Source organism: Culex quinquefasciatus, chromosome 1 (genome assembly GCF_015732765.1).
Source record: "Culex quinquefasciatus strain JHB chromosome 1, VPISU_Cqui_1.0_pri_paternal, whole genome shotgun sequence".
NCBI classification, from domain to species: Eukaryota; Metazoa; Arthropoda; class Insecta; order Diptera; family Culicidae; genus Culex; species Culex quinquefasciatus.
In genome coordinates this window covers 52,871,203-52,889,391 of record NC_051861.1, presented here as the reverse complement: position 1 = coordinate 52,889,391, position 18,189 = coordinate 52,871,203, and the positions used below count along the sequence as shown (strand labels likewise).

Here is an 18,189-nt window from a genome sequence, read left to right as displayed (position 1 = left end):
TCGCTCTGCGAAATGAGGACATTGACCTAAATTCCAGCAACGCCACCACCGTCAACCGTAGGAACAGCTACCGGAGTGCAAACTCGCTCAAAATCGATATCGACGCTGCCGACTCGTATCAACTAGCGGAAACGAACGGAAATAAAGCGGTCGAGTTGAGCGGATCTCACAATTCCGGTAAATATGCCCGGTCGATGGATCAAAACAGTGACAAAGACGACGGTTACGAGGAAATCAGCGATGTCGATTTTGACGAGGACAGCAAATCTATTGCGCGTTCCTTCGAGCGGTTGCTGAACCTTTCGGACGAGGTCTTTAGCCAGTCCAACCTGGAACGGAAAAGCATCCTTGCGGATGGAAGCTTTGAGTTGGACAATGACGTCGTGGAATGTAACGATGACGAGCTGGACGGTGTGCTTCGTGACATTATGCCACCGTCCACGCCGACCGCCAAAGCTTCCTTTGTGATGCCCCTGACACCCAGCAAGCTCACGTTGCCCGTAGACGCGGGACAACACCGGGCAAGGGTACTGAGCTTCAGCATCTCCAAGCAAGACAACTCCACGGACATTTGGTAGTATGCTTCCGCCTTTTAATTTATTTCAGAGGAATGCTGGAAGGCCGTTCTCTAAAAACTCCTTTTTTTACATTAAATCTTTTCCGAGCTGACAATGCTTGCCATCCTCCTGTTTATCGTCTGTTTTTTTATTAACGATGTAAAACTGCTTTAAAAAAACAAATTGTCGTATCTATTACCTTTCAACTTGTATTTTCACCATAAACTAAATTTCGAATTTGAATGAGAATGACCAACCTGCTCGAAAAACTTTATAAACTAAATATTTATAATCGAATCAGAAACGATCAGTATTTGTATGAAATTCATAGTACAAATAAGAAACAAATTATTTTAAAATTGCGTTTAGAGGTGCATCGTTACTGATATAGGTAGGTACAACTAAATATAGAAGCACTGCATTTATCACGCACTATTTATTGCTTATCAATCATTTGCACAAAGCACATCATTATTATTTAACGCACATTCATAAGAATATTGCTATACCTTGATCGACTCGTGTAATTGACGAAAAAATGTATATACAAATAAACAAAGTTTGACGAGTACAGTTTTCACAAAATCAATTAAAAGAGTCACCAATTTTGTATAAATAAACAAGTAACACTAAATATAACAAAAAGAACCACAACTATCAAACAACTCAACAGACGAATTTCCATATTATTTGTAAATACTGATTCTAGCAATAAGCATTACTAACACAAAGTGAAAACGGAGACAAATGAAAAACGTGACAAAACACGATTCATACTAACAATTTACTCAGCATTATATCGGAAATATACTAATTGATATCATGTGTTAACCATTATATATGTGTTGTTTTATTTTATCCTTTATTTGTTTGTCCTAACGCTTTCGGTTTTGCACATAAATGTGTTTGAGTTTGCTAATCATTTAATCACTTGTGTTTTATCGTTTTTGTTTGTTGCTTGTCCTTTGCGCTTTATGTTTTCTTTTGTGTGAGTAATGTTTTTCTTATTGTCTCTTATTTTAAACAGCATTACCGACACCTGGGGTGAATTGGGACAACAGTACGAATAGGAATAGTACGTTTTAGAGCAGTAATAAGCTTCAATTTTGGATGTACACATTTTGTTGCTCTGAATCTGGATAAACCAAAACCACTCTAAAATATTAAAATGTTAGGCTGCAACATTGTTAAAACAGCTGTCCTAATTCGCCCCAATTCGACAATCACAAATCGTAGAAGGTTCAGGACTCAATTTAAAGAAAAATAGACGCAGAATCGACGCAATAATCGTTTTGATTAAACATTGTTCTCATTGTGTGTTGTGCATGACCTTATGAATAATTTTCATATTAAGCTAAAATTTTAATTAAATATTTGGCTTGATTACGACATTGTGTTTCTCAGAAATTGTAACATCTGTGTCCCAAATGTGTAAAGATTTTTCGTTTAGCTCATAAGATATTGAATTTTTCAATTAGGGATGTAATTACTTCTTGAAAAATATCCTAGTGCGCTCGTGTGTTGGTTCGTTGCAGAAATTAGTCTGGAATCTTCTACGATTGGTGGTTTCCGAGATGTCACATGTTTAAAAAAGGAAACTTTTCACACTTTCGTGAGAAAGGCAAAACTTCAGGGTGGTGCCAAACAGGAGACCACCAAATTTAATCAGATAATGTTGATTTCATGTACTGATACGTTGGATACGCCATAAAGCATTCATATTTTTTATGAAAATGAAAGCCTGATTATGTATGATGTTGATAAAGTATTGAAAAAACGTAAAACATTGGTTTTGAATATCATCATATCAATTGAACAAATCTAGAACTCCCGCACAATTTTGTTTTTTATTCGTTATCTAGTTTCATTGATAAATTCATTTTAAATTAGAATTCTTTTGTTGCAATTGCATTTGAATCGGAAATATTGCTATTATTGTTATAATTTAGAAAAAAAAATCTTGGCATTGGCTTATGTTGTGTTAATAAAGGTTTATTTTTTAATTGCTACGGAAATTATAATAATGGTTGGTAAGTATTAGGTTTTTGCAGGTGCTTATATTTGTAAAAACAGTCATTTTTTTCTCAACAAGAGGTAAGTACAGTTGCATTTATAAAGCACTCATTATGAAGACGCACAGTGTGAAGTAGGATATGGCATGTACTTTGAGTGCAACATGATTTAATTTATTTTTGCAAAACTTTTCAATAAACTCGTATCATTAACACAAATTTACATACAACTGCGTCATACAAGCGCTGCAGTCGTTTATTTACAGTCAATCAAGTTTCCTGAGTTGCTGCCAGCATAACTTTTGAACCAAACCATTTCTCGTTCTTTTTTGGCAGATTATCAACATTCGTCCCTTGAAGATTACGTTCAACCGTACGCTTACACTCTTCCTCGGCGCCCTCTGATGCCACAACAGCCAATGGAGCGGCCAACAGACCCAAATGCTCATCACATGGCAAGACCACACTATGGCTACGGAAACCCGGTCGGCAGTGCTACTGCTGCAAATCCGTTCCAGAGAGGAAACGACATGTACTGGACGCTCCAAACACGGCGCAGGCCAACTCCTATGAATACATTTGCGGCTGCTTCTCGTGACGATTCAAAGCTTCTGCAACCGGCACTTGCACGACCCATCGAAGAACTATATTCAACGCCAAACAAGATAAAATCAAACGAGTTAAAAACTACACCAACTGGGTTTGCTGCATATTTCTCTCCGATTGCCAAAAATAATGCTGGGGCAGCTTTAGGTGATGATGTCGACAGCAGTCTTAAGATCTCTCCAATTGATCCACGAAACTCCGTTCCTTTCAAAACATCAACTCCCTCCAAGCCTAACGAGACATCAATGTCGCCATCCAGAGCCTCACTTTCGGAAGAGTTGCGAAACAAATTACGACTCCAGCACGGAGGCATTAGATCTCACGGAAATTCTCCGGTCAGCTCTGGCAGATCAACGCCAAAGAACGTGCTCGAAGCCCAGCCCCCGCGTGGTCGCCACAGTTGGGCTTCCAATAGCACTGATATTGGACAAACATGTTCGGATCGTCTGGGGACGCCAAAGACGAGTCTTATGGATTTCAAGAAGCTACTGTTAGCCCACGGTTCCAAATCAAACATATCTCAAACAGGCAAATTATCTGCCGTTGAGTTGCTAAAGAAATCGAAGGAAGGTTCTGCTGTTACAATCGCAAAACCTGTGATTCCAGCTTCAAAACCTTCAGCCAATAGCAGCTTGAACATTTTGGACCTGTCCGGATCTCCAAAGACCTTCGCAACTCGGCGGATGATTCGCCAGGGAAACTTTGGCAATAGTTCTCCATCGAAAATTGGAAACAGTTCAAAATCCAGGGGAGTTTGGCGGTACAACAACATGCGAAGTGAGGTGATGTCCACCGCGATTCCGGAAGTGCACAGTGAAGAAGATAATTCTAGTCCAAGCAACTCTACTTCAGTCAGTCGCTCCCAATCTCAGAGCCGAAACACAACTCCATTGGCTAGTACGAACGACGTAAGCTCCCCTAGTGAATTCGCAGAGAGACATTTACCAGAGCAGAAGATGTCCAACATTCGGGATAACATTTTTCTACAAGAGGATGAAAACAACTTCATGAAGTGCGAGGTAGCGACTCTGACGCAGAAACTAACCTCACCGGCAACAACTCGGGCTCAGCTGCAAGCCCAAAGGGCCCAATTTCTCAGCAATAACAATCACATAAAATCCGCAACATTCAAAGATGGTCACTACATGGGACTGAGCAGCTTTGCCACAACCCCACCGAAGATGAACGAGGTCAATTACAACAACGAGGCAGGATCAAACGAAGATCAGCAACGACACTCACCGAAACCGGCGGCTCCGTCGCTGGAGACTGCTCTATAAATTTCTTTGCTTGAACAATTGATCAAACCTAAATGCCAAAAGAGAAATACACGCAGGATCAATTATGAAGACCAACGGACTATTGGAATATATCAAAAGCAAAACTATATATTATTATGGATATGATTTCTGAGCTGCAAAATATTTTATCATTCAGCAATGAAACTTAGGCCGATACCAACAAATTTAATCTAGATAACGATTTCCTTCCAAATGAAAAGATGGTTTCTATAATATTTCATTTGTAAAGCTTTTCATTGGTGTTTATTGCCATGCCAAAAAAAATACTTAGCTCTGCTTCATATCAGTCGGAAACACATTTTCGCAAATCATGAATTTAGAAGATTTCAATTGTTGCAATTACAAAAAAAAAAATCAATTGCAATGGTTTCGGCATGTTGACCCCAGTTTTTTTTTTTAGGTTTTCATTCAAACAATTTTCTGTGCTAATCAAATCATGGAGACATGTAATCATCAGTTTAGTCATAATGCCTTGTATTGGTTCTTGTTGATTAATATATATGCATATTTATAACATTTATTTATTTATTATTTCATAAAACACAATTGCTCCGGTGACGAGCGTGACATCGAACTCTGAGAAGTGACATTCTACAAATAAATAAGTTTTATCATTTTTATCAACACTACTTGCCTTGAACATTACAATATCTGAACGAAAGGATGAACACCTCAACCATAAAAAAACAGTTGCAGCTATTTCTAATTATTTATTACATATTCAAGACAAAATCTTTAATATAATATATTTATAAAGCTATAACGTATTGTATTCAACAGATCAGACATATAATATATAAAATGATACTTTAATTTATAATTAAAACGAAATGTTACAAGCCACAGAAAATCCAGTTGAAAGAGGCAATACTTCATCACACATACACAAACGCGTAGGTTATTTCTATACATAGTAATTCATGCAGAAACTTTGAAGAACCAGCTCTCCAGGAAGGTTGCAGATTTCGTCCAACTAGAGTATAAATAATAACTTGACGCTCTTAATTTCAATGTTTTGTTTAGGTGCATTTTTTTCACCTTGACTGTTTTAGCTACATTTACGATCATTTTACACATAATTTATTTCTGTGTATGTAATAGACAATTAAATAAAAGATTTGTTACATATGAAACACTTGAAGACACAAACTAGGTCCGAAATTCCTTCATTTAAGAATGCTGGAGAAATCTTTTACATTTTTTTTCTCATATTGGTTTGGTAAGTATTCATCACACATGAAAGACAGCAGATTTCATTAGCATTTAAGGTAGTTCAGTTGCTTTGGTTAATTCAAAACCCAAAATGCGTCAGTTTGGACCAAACAATTTTTTTATTTATTAAACAAAAGATTAAGCAAATTTTCTATGCACTATACTGCCCATGTTCACATAAATGTCCCATATGCAAAAACAGCAAGCTGAGAAAAACGCATTCGAAGTTTGTCCCACGCTACGTGTTAAATTTTCGCGAAAAAAACTAGATTTCCTCCTGATTTCTGGAACAAAGTACTAAATGTCAATATATTACCATAGAATTGCTAAATAAACATTTTGGAGTAGGCATAACACCGTTTTGGGGGTATTTGTATCGATAGAATAGATTTTTCGTTGGAATTTCGTACCAACCCGAAATTACGTCGTAGGAAAATCCGCCGGCATCCGAACCGGTCCACGATTCACAAGTCAACCTATGTGGCATCGGAAAGGGCATAAAATTTCCGATCTTTTGATACCCATACATCCAGGTTTTCTTTAAAACCTACGTTTTTAAATACCTGGGCAAAAAGTAAGTTTGATCCACGAGAACAAAAATTCCGAAATTCCATACATTTTTGGCAGGTTGCTCAAACGAAACCATAACAACGTTTTTGCGTCCGCTCTTTATATAGTTTATAAGTTAGTTTTAAGGTATCCCTTTTCCCTTTTGTATATGTAGGACCTCCTACATTTGAAATCACTGAATAGCGAAAGCTACAATATTTCATGAATATATGAAAGTTGCTAGTATTTAAAATTGAGGTGAAAAGTCATCGTTTGTGATTGGACACTCAATAATATTTTAACTGAATGAATGTACATGGAAAAGAAATTTGAATAAATATAAATTAAAAAAAAAAAAAACAACGTTTTTGCTTAGGTATTTAAAAACGTGGGTTTTATAAAAAACCTAGATGTATGGATATCAAAGGATCGTAAATTTTATGCCCTTTCTGATGCCACATAGGTTGACTTGTGAATTGTGGACCGGTTCAGATGCCGGCGGATTTTCCGACGACGTAATTCCGGGTTGGTACGAAATTCCAACGAAAAATCTGTTCTATCGATACAAATACCCCCAAAACGGTGTTATACCCACTCCAAAATGTTTATTTAGCAATTCTATAATAATATATTGACATTGATTTGAATTAAAAGTTTGCAAAATTAAGTTTAGATAAGTTTTATATAGAATTTCCAGAGTTATATAAACTTTTATACTAAGTAGTTAGTAAACTTTATATTCAATCCAAATTACTTTTTTAATCAGTCAAGGATGCCTATTTGGAGTTGAGATACTGGATTTATGGTGATTTGTCAACAAATAACATTATTTATGTAAATTTTTCGAAAGGTGTACACACTTTTTTTGCACCTTTTTTATTTTTGTAATAGTATTTGTTATATAACTTTTTATAGAAATCATCTTTTCATGAGCTTTTTGTAGCAAAATGTTTGGCATGAGTTTCTGAACAAAACGTAGTACTAGGTTCCTGACAAAATTTATTTTTTTTACATGTTTCATCACAAAATGTGCATATTGCCCAAGGGGTGTAAATACTTTTTTTACATACTGTATGGGACGGACTCGATTTGAGCGACAGTTTAATAACGTATAAAAAACGTGATGATAAAAATTGTTGGGTGTTATTAGCTGTCGATTTTTATTCTTTTGTTCTTTCGATCTATTCTGATCTAGCTGATATCCTTATATATTTTGGATGTGCCACACATTGAATTAAATAAATATTTCGTTTGACCATTTGTAGTGCATATTTCATTTGAAATTTTAAAATATTTGTTTGAGCATGGTATTGTTTTTTAATTCCGATTAATTCGTTAATCTTGAAAGTGTTACTTTTTTTCAACTTATCCTTTTTCTGACGTTCTTTATTCATGGGTACCATAGCGAAACGATCACCACCGTACAGTGTAACGAATGAAAGAAAATAATGAGATGGGTCTAAAACTAGAGTTATTTCATGTCGATCCGCGATTCAAAACCACTTGTGCACACAATTGTCACGTCTTGGCAGGGAAAAAGAGAGAAAAATAAAAAGATATTCCTCCGATGTGTACCCAAGAAGCAACGTAAAGAAAAGCAAATAAAAATATTTCCATTTAGTTCAATTGTACTGGTAGCACGATATTAGAATAATGAGCAACATTAGTTTGCTTCTGTTCTCTCGCATTTATCCACGCATGTTTTGTCACACGTTCGTTTCCGTCCCTTTTTTGCTCTCCATGGTTAAAGGTGGCAGGATTTCTGGGTGGCTTTTCAAGTGACCACGTGTTTTCTTTCTAGATCATCGCCCGCCATTCATCATCATCACCTTCCTCATCTTCTATTTCACATTATGGTTTGAATTATTACGACTTATAACTGGAGCCTGCTGTGGGTGGCTCAGCGTTATCCAGAGCAGAGTAGATTTGAGACCACTTGGCGACGACCTGTCGACTGTTATTTTCATTCTTAATCACACATTGCGACGGAACAGACTTCCCTCACTTTCTAAACAACCTTTTATAACCCTCTTAAGTATAAATTCCCGATAAAAAGTTATTGTTTATCGAAACGCCGAGTGTTTTCGTTGGGTGGCGAGCGATGAATATAGCTGACATAATTTCAATCGATCTGAGTAACGATCGCGACTACCCAACAACTTCATCCAACAATTCATCGTTAGACGTCGAGGTGGACAGTAGCAACGAGCGCCATCTACCAGCAGGGATGAGCTATGACAAAAGCGAGCCACGTGTGTTACAATCATCGTCCATCAGTCAATCACTGTACGTGCAACCGCCACACGAAAGCATCCTGAAATTTCCTCCGCCGACTGCATCACCGCCGGAAAATCTCCTGGAAGTTGAACCCACCGGAAGTGGAAAGAACTACTCGGTTCTTACGATCAACTACGCCAGATCTCAGGATCCGGGATGCTGCAGAGCTAGTGAACCAATTGGATACGAAATTAGTGGTGATTTCAGTGCTAAATCGTATGAGTGTCTCCAGCCAGCCAGTTACGATCCTGTGGGGAATGGTGCTCAACGAAAAGTGACCACACTCAGTCCGTACGATACCAGTTTGTGGAAAAAACGTGCGCTTGAAATTGAAAAAGGTAATTGAATAAAAAAAGTGAGATATGCAGGACGATAGAAATCGGACAATTTAATGATAGTTAAACGTAGGGTAGGGTAGTCATCAATGAGACACTTTTGGTTTTCAACTTTCAACGATTTTTCTATTTTTTTCATCAGCGTGGTTTAATGAGCTTTTTGTTGCATTTTCTTTCTTTTAATGTGTTCTAACATTGACCAAAATATGAGATCGATCCGACCTCTACAGCCAGAGCAATCCAACTGTCTCATTGTAGACGCACTTGGCAGGAACAATGAGACAGGTGGGGAACAATGAGACACTCTACGAAAATCAATACTTTTCTAGTAAAACATCATGTTTTTGTATTGTTCCATTGCAGGTGACTTACCTTGAACATTTTAGAGCAATTTTGACAACTTGAAGCTTTCATTAACAAAAGTTATACTAAAAAGTATTTAAATTTTGTAAAATCCACAAAACTTTGTATGTTTTGTTTAATGAAGTTAAAACTCTATAAATATGCCAAAAATCACTTTCTGTTCATTTTTTTGAAAGATTTCCATTAATTTTGAAAAGTTTAATGAAGAAAAATCGAAGTGTCTCATTGTTACCCATGGGCTAAAATGAGTGGGAAACAATGAGACAGCCCTGGATTCTGGGTATATTCTAAATTTTGGTCAAACCTAATGAAAGGACATTGTAGGCCAACTCAATCCCTATGGAACGTCGACAGAAATATGAAGAAATATTAGTTTTGGTGTAAATGGCAGCCTACGAGCGAAAAAGTATTTTTTGTCCATAATTTACTATTACACCCCAGAATCAAACATTTATGGATAACTTTTCAAGGGAGCGTCCATAACCAAAGCCACTATTATAGCAGACGTGCATCCAGTAGATACACCTTTCCCCCAAACATGAACCTGATTGGTTGAAACTACGACTTGTTAGAGTCATTTTATCATTGTTCCCCTTGTCTCATTGATGACTATTCTACCCTACATTTTCGTACTTATGCTGTAAAAATATATATTCAGTACATTTAATTTGTTTTGCTGGTAAGAGTAATGTACATTTCATTAAAAAAAATCTTATTTTTTTTATTTTTGAGTTTATTTTTAACTTTTTATTTACTTAACCAAATATTTTTATAAAATTGAATAAAAGGTAAATAAATAATAATAATAATAATAATAATCTTAGTAAATAAACATTTAATTGTAAATTTTTCAAATGAAGCTTTAAAAGTAACCACACATATGGAAAAGCGTACAAGGACTTGTGTAGGTTATTCCCGTACATGTTTTAGAAATATAAATCTTGAGACACGTTGTACTGGTTGAATAATATTTACAATAATTAATTGAAAACCTTGAAATTCTCTTTTCATTTACTTATTAGATTACAAGAAAACTGCATGCGATCGTGAGCGTACTCGAATGAGAGACATGAATAAAGCATTCGACCAACTTCGTTCTAAGCTGCCACATACGAAGCCTTCTGGGAAAAAATATTCTAAAATTGAATGCCTACGGTAAATATTACATAAAAGGCTTGTGTAGTTCCTGTCTCTTAATACCCATTCTCAAAATACCAGTTTACAGATTACTATCCTCAGATGAAAAGAAAAAATTAAAGATAAGTTGTATTCACAACTATCATCTTTAATTTCTCTACGGATTTGTGGAGTTTATGGTTTAGGATCATACATTGAAAATTTAAATTCGGTTTTCTTGGTGTGAATGTATTTTTCGTTTTATTTTTCAGACTTGCTATTCAATACATTCGTCACCTACAACGAGAACTACAGTTTCCTACTACACCCTCACCAAAGGCACCAGAATATTATTATGATACGCCTTCGTACAACCCACCACCATCTGGATCTACTGCTTATAGCATGGATTCCAACAATAACAACTCCATCCACAACATTCCAGGATCTCAACACAATTCGCAATGGTTCATCTCAAGCAATGCTGATGGTTACAGCTATTATTATTTGCCGTAAAATGGAATAGTTTTGAACTGTATTAAACACACTTTATTCTGTTTTCTTATAAACCGCAACAAGATGATTTGTTAAGGCTGTGTTGCTCGTTTCCATGTCCGTCCGAATCTCCAGAGTTCCGTCTGCATTTAGTTTGTACACTTTTTTGATGCATTTCACCGAAGGATCTTTCGCAAACGACATGCGATTGATGGACCTAGATTCCAGCTCTAGGCCATCGGCAGTGGCGATTCCTTCCTCGAGAACGGCAAGTCCAAAGTTGTGTGAAACCATAAACGCTAGCTGATTCGAGCCTGGTTTGATGCGTAGAAATCCGCTCTCCAAATGCATCGGAGCACCGGTGACGGAGTGTCTCGACCGGGCCTCATAGTTAAGAATTGGTTGACCGACAGACTCGAATTTCAGCACTTCATTGTAGGTAAAATCTTTGATAGTAGGAAAGTGCCCTTTTGCACTGATCGATTCCCAGCTGCCAATAAGCCACTGAATCGGCTTGAGTGCATCGTGAATTTTAGCCATGGCTGAGTTTTAGTAATAATTAAAAGTGTTTTGTGTTTATTTAATACTTAAATCCTGTGGGCCGGCGAAGGAACGTGCACCAAAATAAATTTCGATTATAAATCAAAAAGCTAAGATAATGTCAAATAATATTCAAGAAATTTGTACTAGACACCAGAAAAGTCTGTCCATCTCAACCTAAGTTAGACTGGTTCAACAAAAAAACAGGATTTTTTTACTGAAGGCGTTTTGCTCGTTTGTATTTCTATCGTTACTAAACAGAACCTTAAAGCGTTTCATACAGATTTTAGCATTTTTTGAACATCTCGATCCCTTTGTTCGATGATTTACAAGTACGTGGTTTCGTACTTTTGAGAGCTGTCAATCGTTCCGATTAGCGAATTCGGATTCACTCATTCGAAGGCAGAGCTTTTTTTTGAATAGGTCCAATAAATATATGAAACAAATAGCTTATGCGACTTTTAAAAAAAACTCTAGATTTGAACCTGGGTGATGAAAAGAGAGAATGCGTAACGTGATTTTCGGTTCATCCCACTTTGTTTAAATCTACAAAGAACGAGGATGTTCAAGCACAAACATGACTTTTTTCTTACTGGTAAATGAGCTGTTTTATAATTCGTAGTATGCTAGGTAGTATGTTTTTTTATTTTGTCTAGTTTTTTTTTACATTTTATGCTGGAAAATTGTCGCGTTTCGATCGGTTAGAAGAGATTTTTTTACGGGTGACGAAGAACTTCGACGAGAGTGTAATTGTGCGATGTTGCAGATAAATTCCCTGGCTGATTTTAGAATCCTGCAGCTCTTCCTGATCCAGCAAAAAAAACATCGCCAATTCTAGCGAAGCTGATACAACAAACAGAAAGGATTTTCACTAAACCAGGATGAATACAACCGCATCGACTCCATAAACAACTACCATTCATATTTACATAAAAATACGCTCTCACCTTCAACTTTATTAGGGTTTCTTGACTTCAACCCCAGGTCATCAAAAGACACACATTTTTCATTCCTGCAAAAAAAAAAAATTAACAATATTTAATGATCGATCACAATACTCTCTACTTTTAACGAACAGTAAATTGGTTCGAATTCGCTCTGTATTGAGCTATCTAAGCCCGATCTCACACACACTAGCACACCATTTGTTTTGCTGGCTGGTACAAATTTTAACCTCACTTTTTTGTGTACGTAAACGCAATACATGCGCACGTAGATAACTCTATACAGCTCGGGTGAGTTTTCAAAAAGCCGTAAGAGCCACCGTGACCTTCGACACTATTTTTCGTTATTCTCTAAATTGCAACAATATTTCATTTGTTTTTAGTTAAGGGCACTTGAAGGACGTGTAGATGAACAATCTCAAGAATTTTTGATATTGGTTTATTGTAAGTTGGTCGAATACCGATGTAAAAAGGGCTTTGCTTACCAATGGCTCTTACGGCTTTATGAAAACTCACCCGAGACAGTGTCGAGAAATTAAAAAGGGAGATATGAGCAGGAAACATGGAGTGAAACTTTTGCAGCCGTCATGGTAAACTTTACAGCCACTGAACAGAAAGTTTAACTCCATGTTGCACTTTTAACATCTCGATAGCATGGTGACCATTTAAAACATCAATCTTTAAAAAAAATTATCAATTTGCCGACACCCTGCTTCATATTTATTGCATTCAGCTTTAAATATACCCATCGTTGAGCCATTTTTTGAAATTCACCACAGTGGCCAGCGATGCCAAATCTTCAAACATAAATTTGTTTACAGATATTTTACCTTTTTTGCTGGTACATAGTTGCAGATTAAATTTGGAGCCTAAGATGTTGGACTGAGCTATCGTCCTAACCCTTTGGTTAGACTCAGCGTTGCCACATGTACAGATTTATCTGTCATGGTACAGATTTTCAGCTCAGATCTGAGTACAGAATCTGTACGTACAGATGACAGATATTTGGGTCACCGTACAGATTTGTACAGATTTTCAGATAAAACAGATTCCTATTCAAAATGAAATTATTGAATATTTAAGTTATTGCAATTATCTCAACATTTAAGAACTTTTCATTGATTAAATCTGGTTTAACTTTTGAAACATTTAGAAATGGATCATGCTTATATTTTTAACGATCTTAGATCCAGTTTTGCTGGAATATTTTGAACTAGCAATCTCTCTCAATACTAACCCCCAGTACGCCGCGGGTAATTGGCTCCCTCTCACTAACATTTACACACAAGATCCTCTGTAGTTGCTCTTAGGTTTAAGAGAACTGTATTTACAAAAGCAGACTCATTGCTAACCATGTTTCAGTACCGACAAGGACCCAATAAAAATAATTCATAGCATAGCATTTCGTTCTAATAAAGTTATAACATAATTTCCAGCATTTCCCATTCTTCTCAAAAAATATTTTAAAATGAAGAAGAACACAGGTAAAATAAAATCCAAAACACTTCAAAAAATTTATAAAAGTTGTATTGAATCCAACTGAAAATAATGAGGCATAAAGTTTATTATATTTCTTTTTATTAATTTGAAAATATTTTTAAAACATATGAAAAAACATGATTGTTTTTAAATCTGAAAACTTGATTATTGCATTTTAGGCAAGTTTTGTCAAAAAAAAAATAAAAAAATGTTTGATAATAAATATTATTTTGCTAGCATTCAATACTGCACATGCACTAAATTTGAAAAATATTTACAACCGCCTTGTGGTTGCCTAAATATTGACAAATGCAATCCTCTTTTTTCAAAACATTATTATTTGTTTCTTGAAAGGTAAAGTCATTATTTCACATTTAACTATGTAATGAATAGAATCTGGCCAAAGTAAATTTTATTAATTGTAATTGTAATTTATTTGATAACGATATCCTGTTAGTTTACACTTTGTATCAGGGCAAGGAAGGAATTGGAAGTTTTCGATAAATTATGTTTGTACCGTCAACTGGGTCGATCGGGACTACAGTCTGAATGGTATGAATATGGATTGCAGTCTAACTTGAAAGCTTAAAATTTGGAAAACAATGTTTTGTTGTTTTGTGCCTGTTCTATTCGAAACTTATTTCTAAATATTGTGCAGTAACAGGACTTACACATCTGTCCTAATTCGTCCTTAAAAAATTCTTAAATTCTTAAATTCTTAAATTCTTAAATTCTTAAATTCTTAAATTCTTAAATTCTTAAATTCTTAAATTCTTAAAATCTTAAATTCTTAAATTCTTAAATTCTTAAATTCTTAAATTCTTAAATTCTTAAATTCTTAAATTCTTAAATTCTTAAATTCTTAAATTCTTAAATTCTTAAATTCTTAAATTCTTAAATTCTTAAATTCTTAAATTCTTAAATTCTTAAATTCTTAAATTCTTAAATTCTTAAATTCTTAAATTCTTAAATTCTTAAATTCTTAAATTCTTAAATTCTTAAATTCTTAAATTCTTAAATTCTTAAATTCTTAAATTCTTAAATTCTTAAATTCTTAAATTCTTAAATTCTTAAATTCTTAAATTCTTAAATTCTTAAATTCTTAAATTCTTAAATTCTTAAATTCTTAAATTCTTAAATTCTTAAATTCTTAAATTCTTAAATTCTTAAATTCTTAAATTCTTAAATTCTTAAATTCTTAAATTCTTAAATTCTTAAATTCTTAAATTCTTAAATTCTTAAATTCTTAAATTCTTAAATTCTTCAATCCTTCAGTTCTTCAATTCTTAAATTCTTAAATTTCTAAATTCTTCGATTTTTTTTTAATTTTAAATCTGGGTAATCTTTCAAATTTTAGATTTTTATTTCAGAATTTCATATTTTTGGATTATAATCTTGAATTTGAAGGATTTTGAATTTTTGAATTATTAAATTATTTTTTTTTAATTTGAATAATTTTGAATTAATAAAATTTTAAAGCTTTTAATTTGTTTTTTTTTTTAATACATACACTTTAACTTTTTATATTTTTTAAATCTAAGATTTTTTTATTTCTCAATTTTAAAATCTGGAGTTTTTTTTGAAAAGGTCCAATCAACCAAATTATCAGTTTTCCAGGGGTATTAAAAAACACCCAAAAAGCAAAAACTGAAAACTTGATTCATTGGACCTTTAAAAAAATCCAGAAATGGTAATTTTAATATTTGTATTTTTGAATCTGTGTGTTTATGGATTTTCTGTTTGGTTTACTTCTTTTCAAGCAAAATACAAAATCCGTCCTTATAATTTCAAGATTCTGCGTTTTGAGATTCGGAATCATAAGGCAATTCGCAATTTTCAATATTATTATATCAATTATAAAATTATTGATACATTTATAACTTTCAGTTGCAGTAAAATAAACAAATTCTGAATATTTATTTTTTTTTAATCAAAACATTTTACAAACAAACATCGCGCGAAGAAACATCATACACCACCTTCAGTTTCTGTTACTTTTCAGTTGCGTAACACGTAAGGAAAATCTTTTCATGACCCTTTCCTTGACCGTTTCTTGGGCGTTTTTTTTATATGGAGTTTTGCGTTCCTTCCGAGTTGCATATCAGCATTTAGTGTTGTCATAAGATTGTTCGAAATGCATGTTAAAAACAAGTTTTTTGGAAAAAATTATGCCGTACAGATAATGGTACAGATATTCGCCATGCTTAGTGCAGATAAGACAGATTTTTGGACCCTCTGATACAGACGAGCATGTGGCAACACTGGTTAGACTAGGGCCAACATTTACTTCCCGTCCGACGGAAGGCGTGGTCAGACAAATCGCGTCTCGGAAAATGCCACAGGGACCGTCTGGGATCAAACCCAAGCCGACTGGGTGAGAGGCAACCACGCTTACCACCAGGCCTGCAAAATGTTTCCAACCCAGCGTACACATGAAGCAAACCAAAATGTCAGTTCACTGCTAGCATGTGACTGTAAGCCTACTGTGTCCGTTCAACCACTGCCGCCTGACTCGTGCCGGTTGTCTGCTGGAGAATGAGAGACGTGAAAAAATGAGCTACACTCACTCAATTCGTGTCGTATGACTGACTCGTAAAATCCTCTCTAAACACTATTTTGACTATTTTTAAACAATTGAATAGTTCTAGACTGTGCAAAACACTTAAAACAACCATAACTTATATTCAAAATTACATTTCCACGCATCAATACCAACTTTTTGTGTAAAAACTTGTTTCTTTATGTGTGTGCGTGCAACGTCGAATGAGCGTTGGTCGACTACTGCCTCGCATTGCAGCTGCTCAGTGAGCTAGGGCACTCACGACTGAGTCGGGTTTGTTTATGTCACGGTTTTGCGGTTCAGTGAATGGATCTGAAAAAATCGTGCATGCGTCGCCGATTTTCGCGTCAGGACCCCTGACATTTTCAGCTCTGCTTACCGCTACACCACGGTCCCGGAATCACCTTAAAAATGAGGAAAGGCTATAAATTCACTCAAAAAATGAACTTCTTAATTCGACCTCGTAGATTCTAAGCAAATGCCTCTGTGTGTGGTGGGACCGATTTTGCCTGTTTTGGTCTCATTAGATCCGTCGTGATGTGCCATGAGCCGCTATTGAAAATTATAAAGTTTAATTAAGTACACTCAACCCCCGGTGGTTGATCACTTTTTCGTTTAACACTTTTTTAGTTTGTACCCCGTTGGTTGGTCAAACTAAATAGAGACGAACTGTCACTTTTTACACGGCGCTCACGCACACTATCAAAACAAAGGTTTGGTAGTGTGTGTGAACTCCGAGTAAAAGGGGTGTCAAACTAAAAAGTGACCCCGTTCGTTTGACAACAGTTAGTGTCAAACCATCGGGGTTTGAGTGTACTTCAAAAGTTATGCTAAAAAAACGATTTTAACAAAATTCCGGAAGATTGTAAAAAGGGTGGTTTGTGTGAGAAATTGCACCATATTATACATTTTTCAAAAGACATTTCCAACGAGCTCAAAATATCGATGATCTGAGAACCCTATCAAAAGTTATAAGCACTTAACTGTTATTTATGCACTTTGTCTAAGATATTTTGATGAAAACGTTAAGGCTTCATCCATAAAGTACGTCACGCTAAAATCAGCCAAAATTTACCCCCCTCCTCTCTTTGTCACGCTTTTCCTATACTTATAACATGCAATGTCACACTTGCTCAGACCCCCCTCTCCCCCTCCCTAGAGCGTGACATACTTTATGGATGACGCCTAACCGGATATATCATGCGACCTGTCGTTGATAACCCTCTCTCCCTTCCGACGGGAGATATCGTGGCCTGCTGGAGTGAGAGGCAAACACGCTTAAGACTACACAGGCTGATGATTGTATAAAATTGATATAATTTCACGAATTGAAGACGCTCCAAACAACGCTAAAATTACGTTTTGTTTGGCCAGGGAAGAATGGAGCTATAATGGTGAAACAGGACGAGAAATCGAGAGCAGTTGCTGTCTATTCCCGCCAAGATGTAGAGAGACTCGTTCGTAGCAGCCACCCACAATAAACCACTACAAGTCAGTGATCGTGTCAGGACTCCCCAGCAAAATGCAGCTTAACGCACAAGCAACGAACCTTCACCTAATCGACACAAGCACCCTAAACCAACCCTCACGCGCAACAATTCTGAAAATTCTTCAAATCAACATTCGTGGGATCAACCAAATCGAAAAGTTTGACTCGTTGTGCGAGTTTCTACGCAGCCTAAACACGGATATTGATGTCGTCGTCATTGGAGAAACGTGGCTGAAGAAAGGCAGGACAACTGTATACAACATTCCCGGATACCAAGGTACATTCTCGTGTCGTAATACATCTGCTGGAGGGCTTGCAGTATTTGTTCGGAGTGATCTGCAGCTGAAAGTCAAA

The 18,189-nt window shown here is 35.6% G+C and overlaps 3 protein-coding genes across 4 annotated transcripts in view; 2 read left to right on the top strand and 1 right to left on the bottom strand.

Moving 5' to 3' along the window:
• LOC6046772 overlaps positions 1 to 5,609 on the top strand; it is a 64,555-nt gene extending 58,946 nt beyond the window's left edge. For both annotated transcript variants that reach the window (XM_038250691.1, XM_038250692.1), the window contains one exon: positions 2,906 to 5,609. In XM_038250691.1, the coding sequence (XP_038106619.1) occupies positions 2,906 to 4,455 (1,550 nt within the window). In that variant the 3' untranslated portion in view covers positions 4,456 to 5,609. The remainder of the gene's footprint in view (positions 1 to 2,905) is intronic.
• Positions 5,610 to 8,169: 2,560 nt separating this feature from the next.
• On the top strand, positions 8,170 to 10,922 carry LOC6046770. The gene is made up of 3 exons (XM_001863885.2): positions 8,170 to 8,852; positions 10,235 to 10,367; positions 10,601 to 10,922. The coding sequence occupies exons 1-3, from the start codon at positions 8,339 to 8,341 to the stop codon at positions 10,842 to 10,844; spliced, it is 891 nt and encodes a 296-aa protein (XP_001863920.2). The 5' UTR covers positions 8,170 to 8,338; the 3' UTR covers positions 10,845 to 10,922.
• On the bottom strand, positions 10,562 to 11,476 carry LOC6046768 (peroxynitrite isomerase THAP4). The gene has a single exon (XM_001863884.2). It carries the CDS (start codon positions 11,361 to 11,363, stop codon positions 10,878 to 10,880), a length of 486 nt encoding a protein of 161 aa, XP_001863919.1. The 5' UTR covers positions 11,364 to 11,476; the 3' UTR covers positions 10,562 to 10,877.
• Between the last annotated feature and the right edge of the window lie 6,713 nt (positions 11,477 to 18,189).

Bases quoted from the DNA above. Each gene is read 5' to 3' on its own strand.
- LOC6046768 (XM_001863884.2), bottom strand. From the start codon at position 11,363: ATGGCTAAAATTCACGATGCACTCAAGCCGATTCAGTGGCTTATTGGC.
- LOC6046770 (XM_001863885.2), top strand. From the start codon at position 8,339: ATGAATATAGCTGACATAATTTCAATCGATCTGAGTAACGATCGCGAC. The intron at 8,853-10,234 runs GTAATTGAATAA...TTTACTTATTAG, and splicing joins TGCGCTTGAAATTGAAAAAG to ATTACAAGAAAACTGCATGC. The intron at 10,368-10,600 runs GTAAATATTACA...TTTATTTTTCAG, and splicing joins TCTAAAATTGAATGCCTACG to ACTTGCTATTCAATACATTC.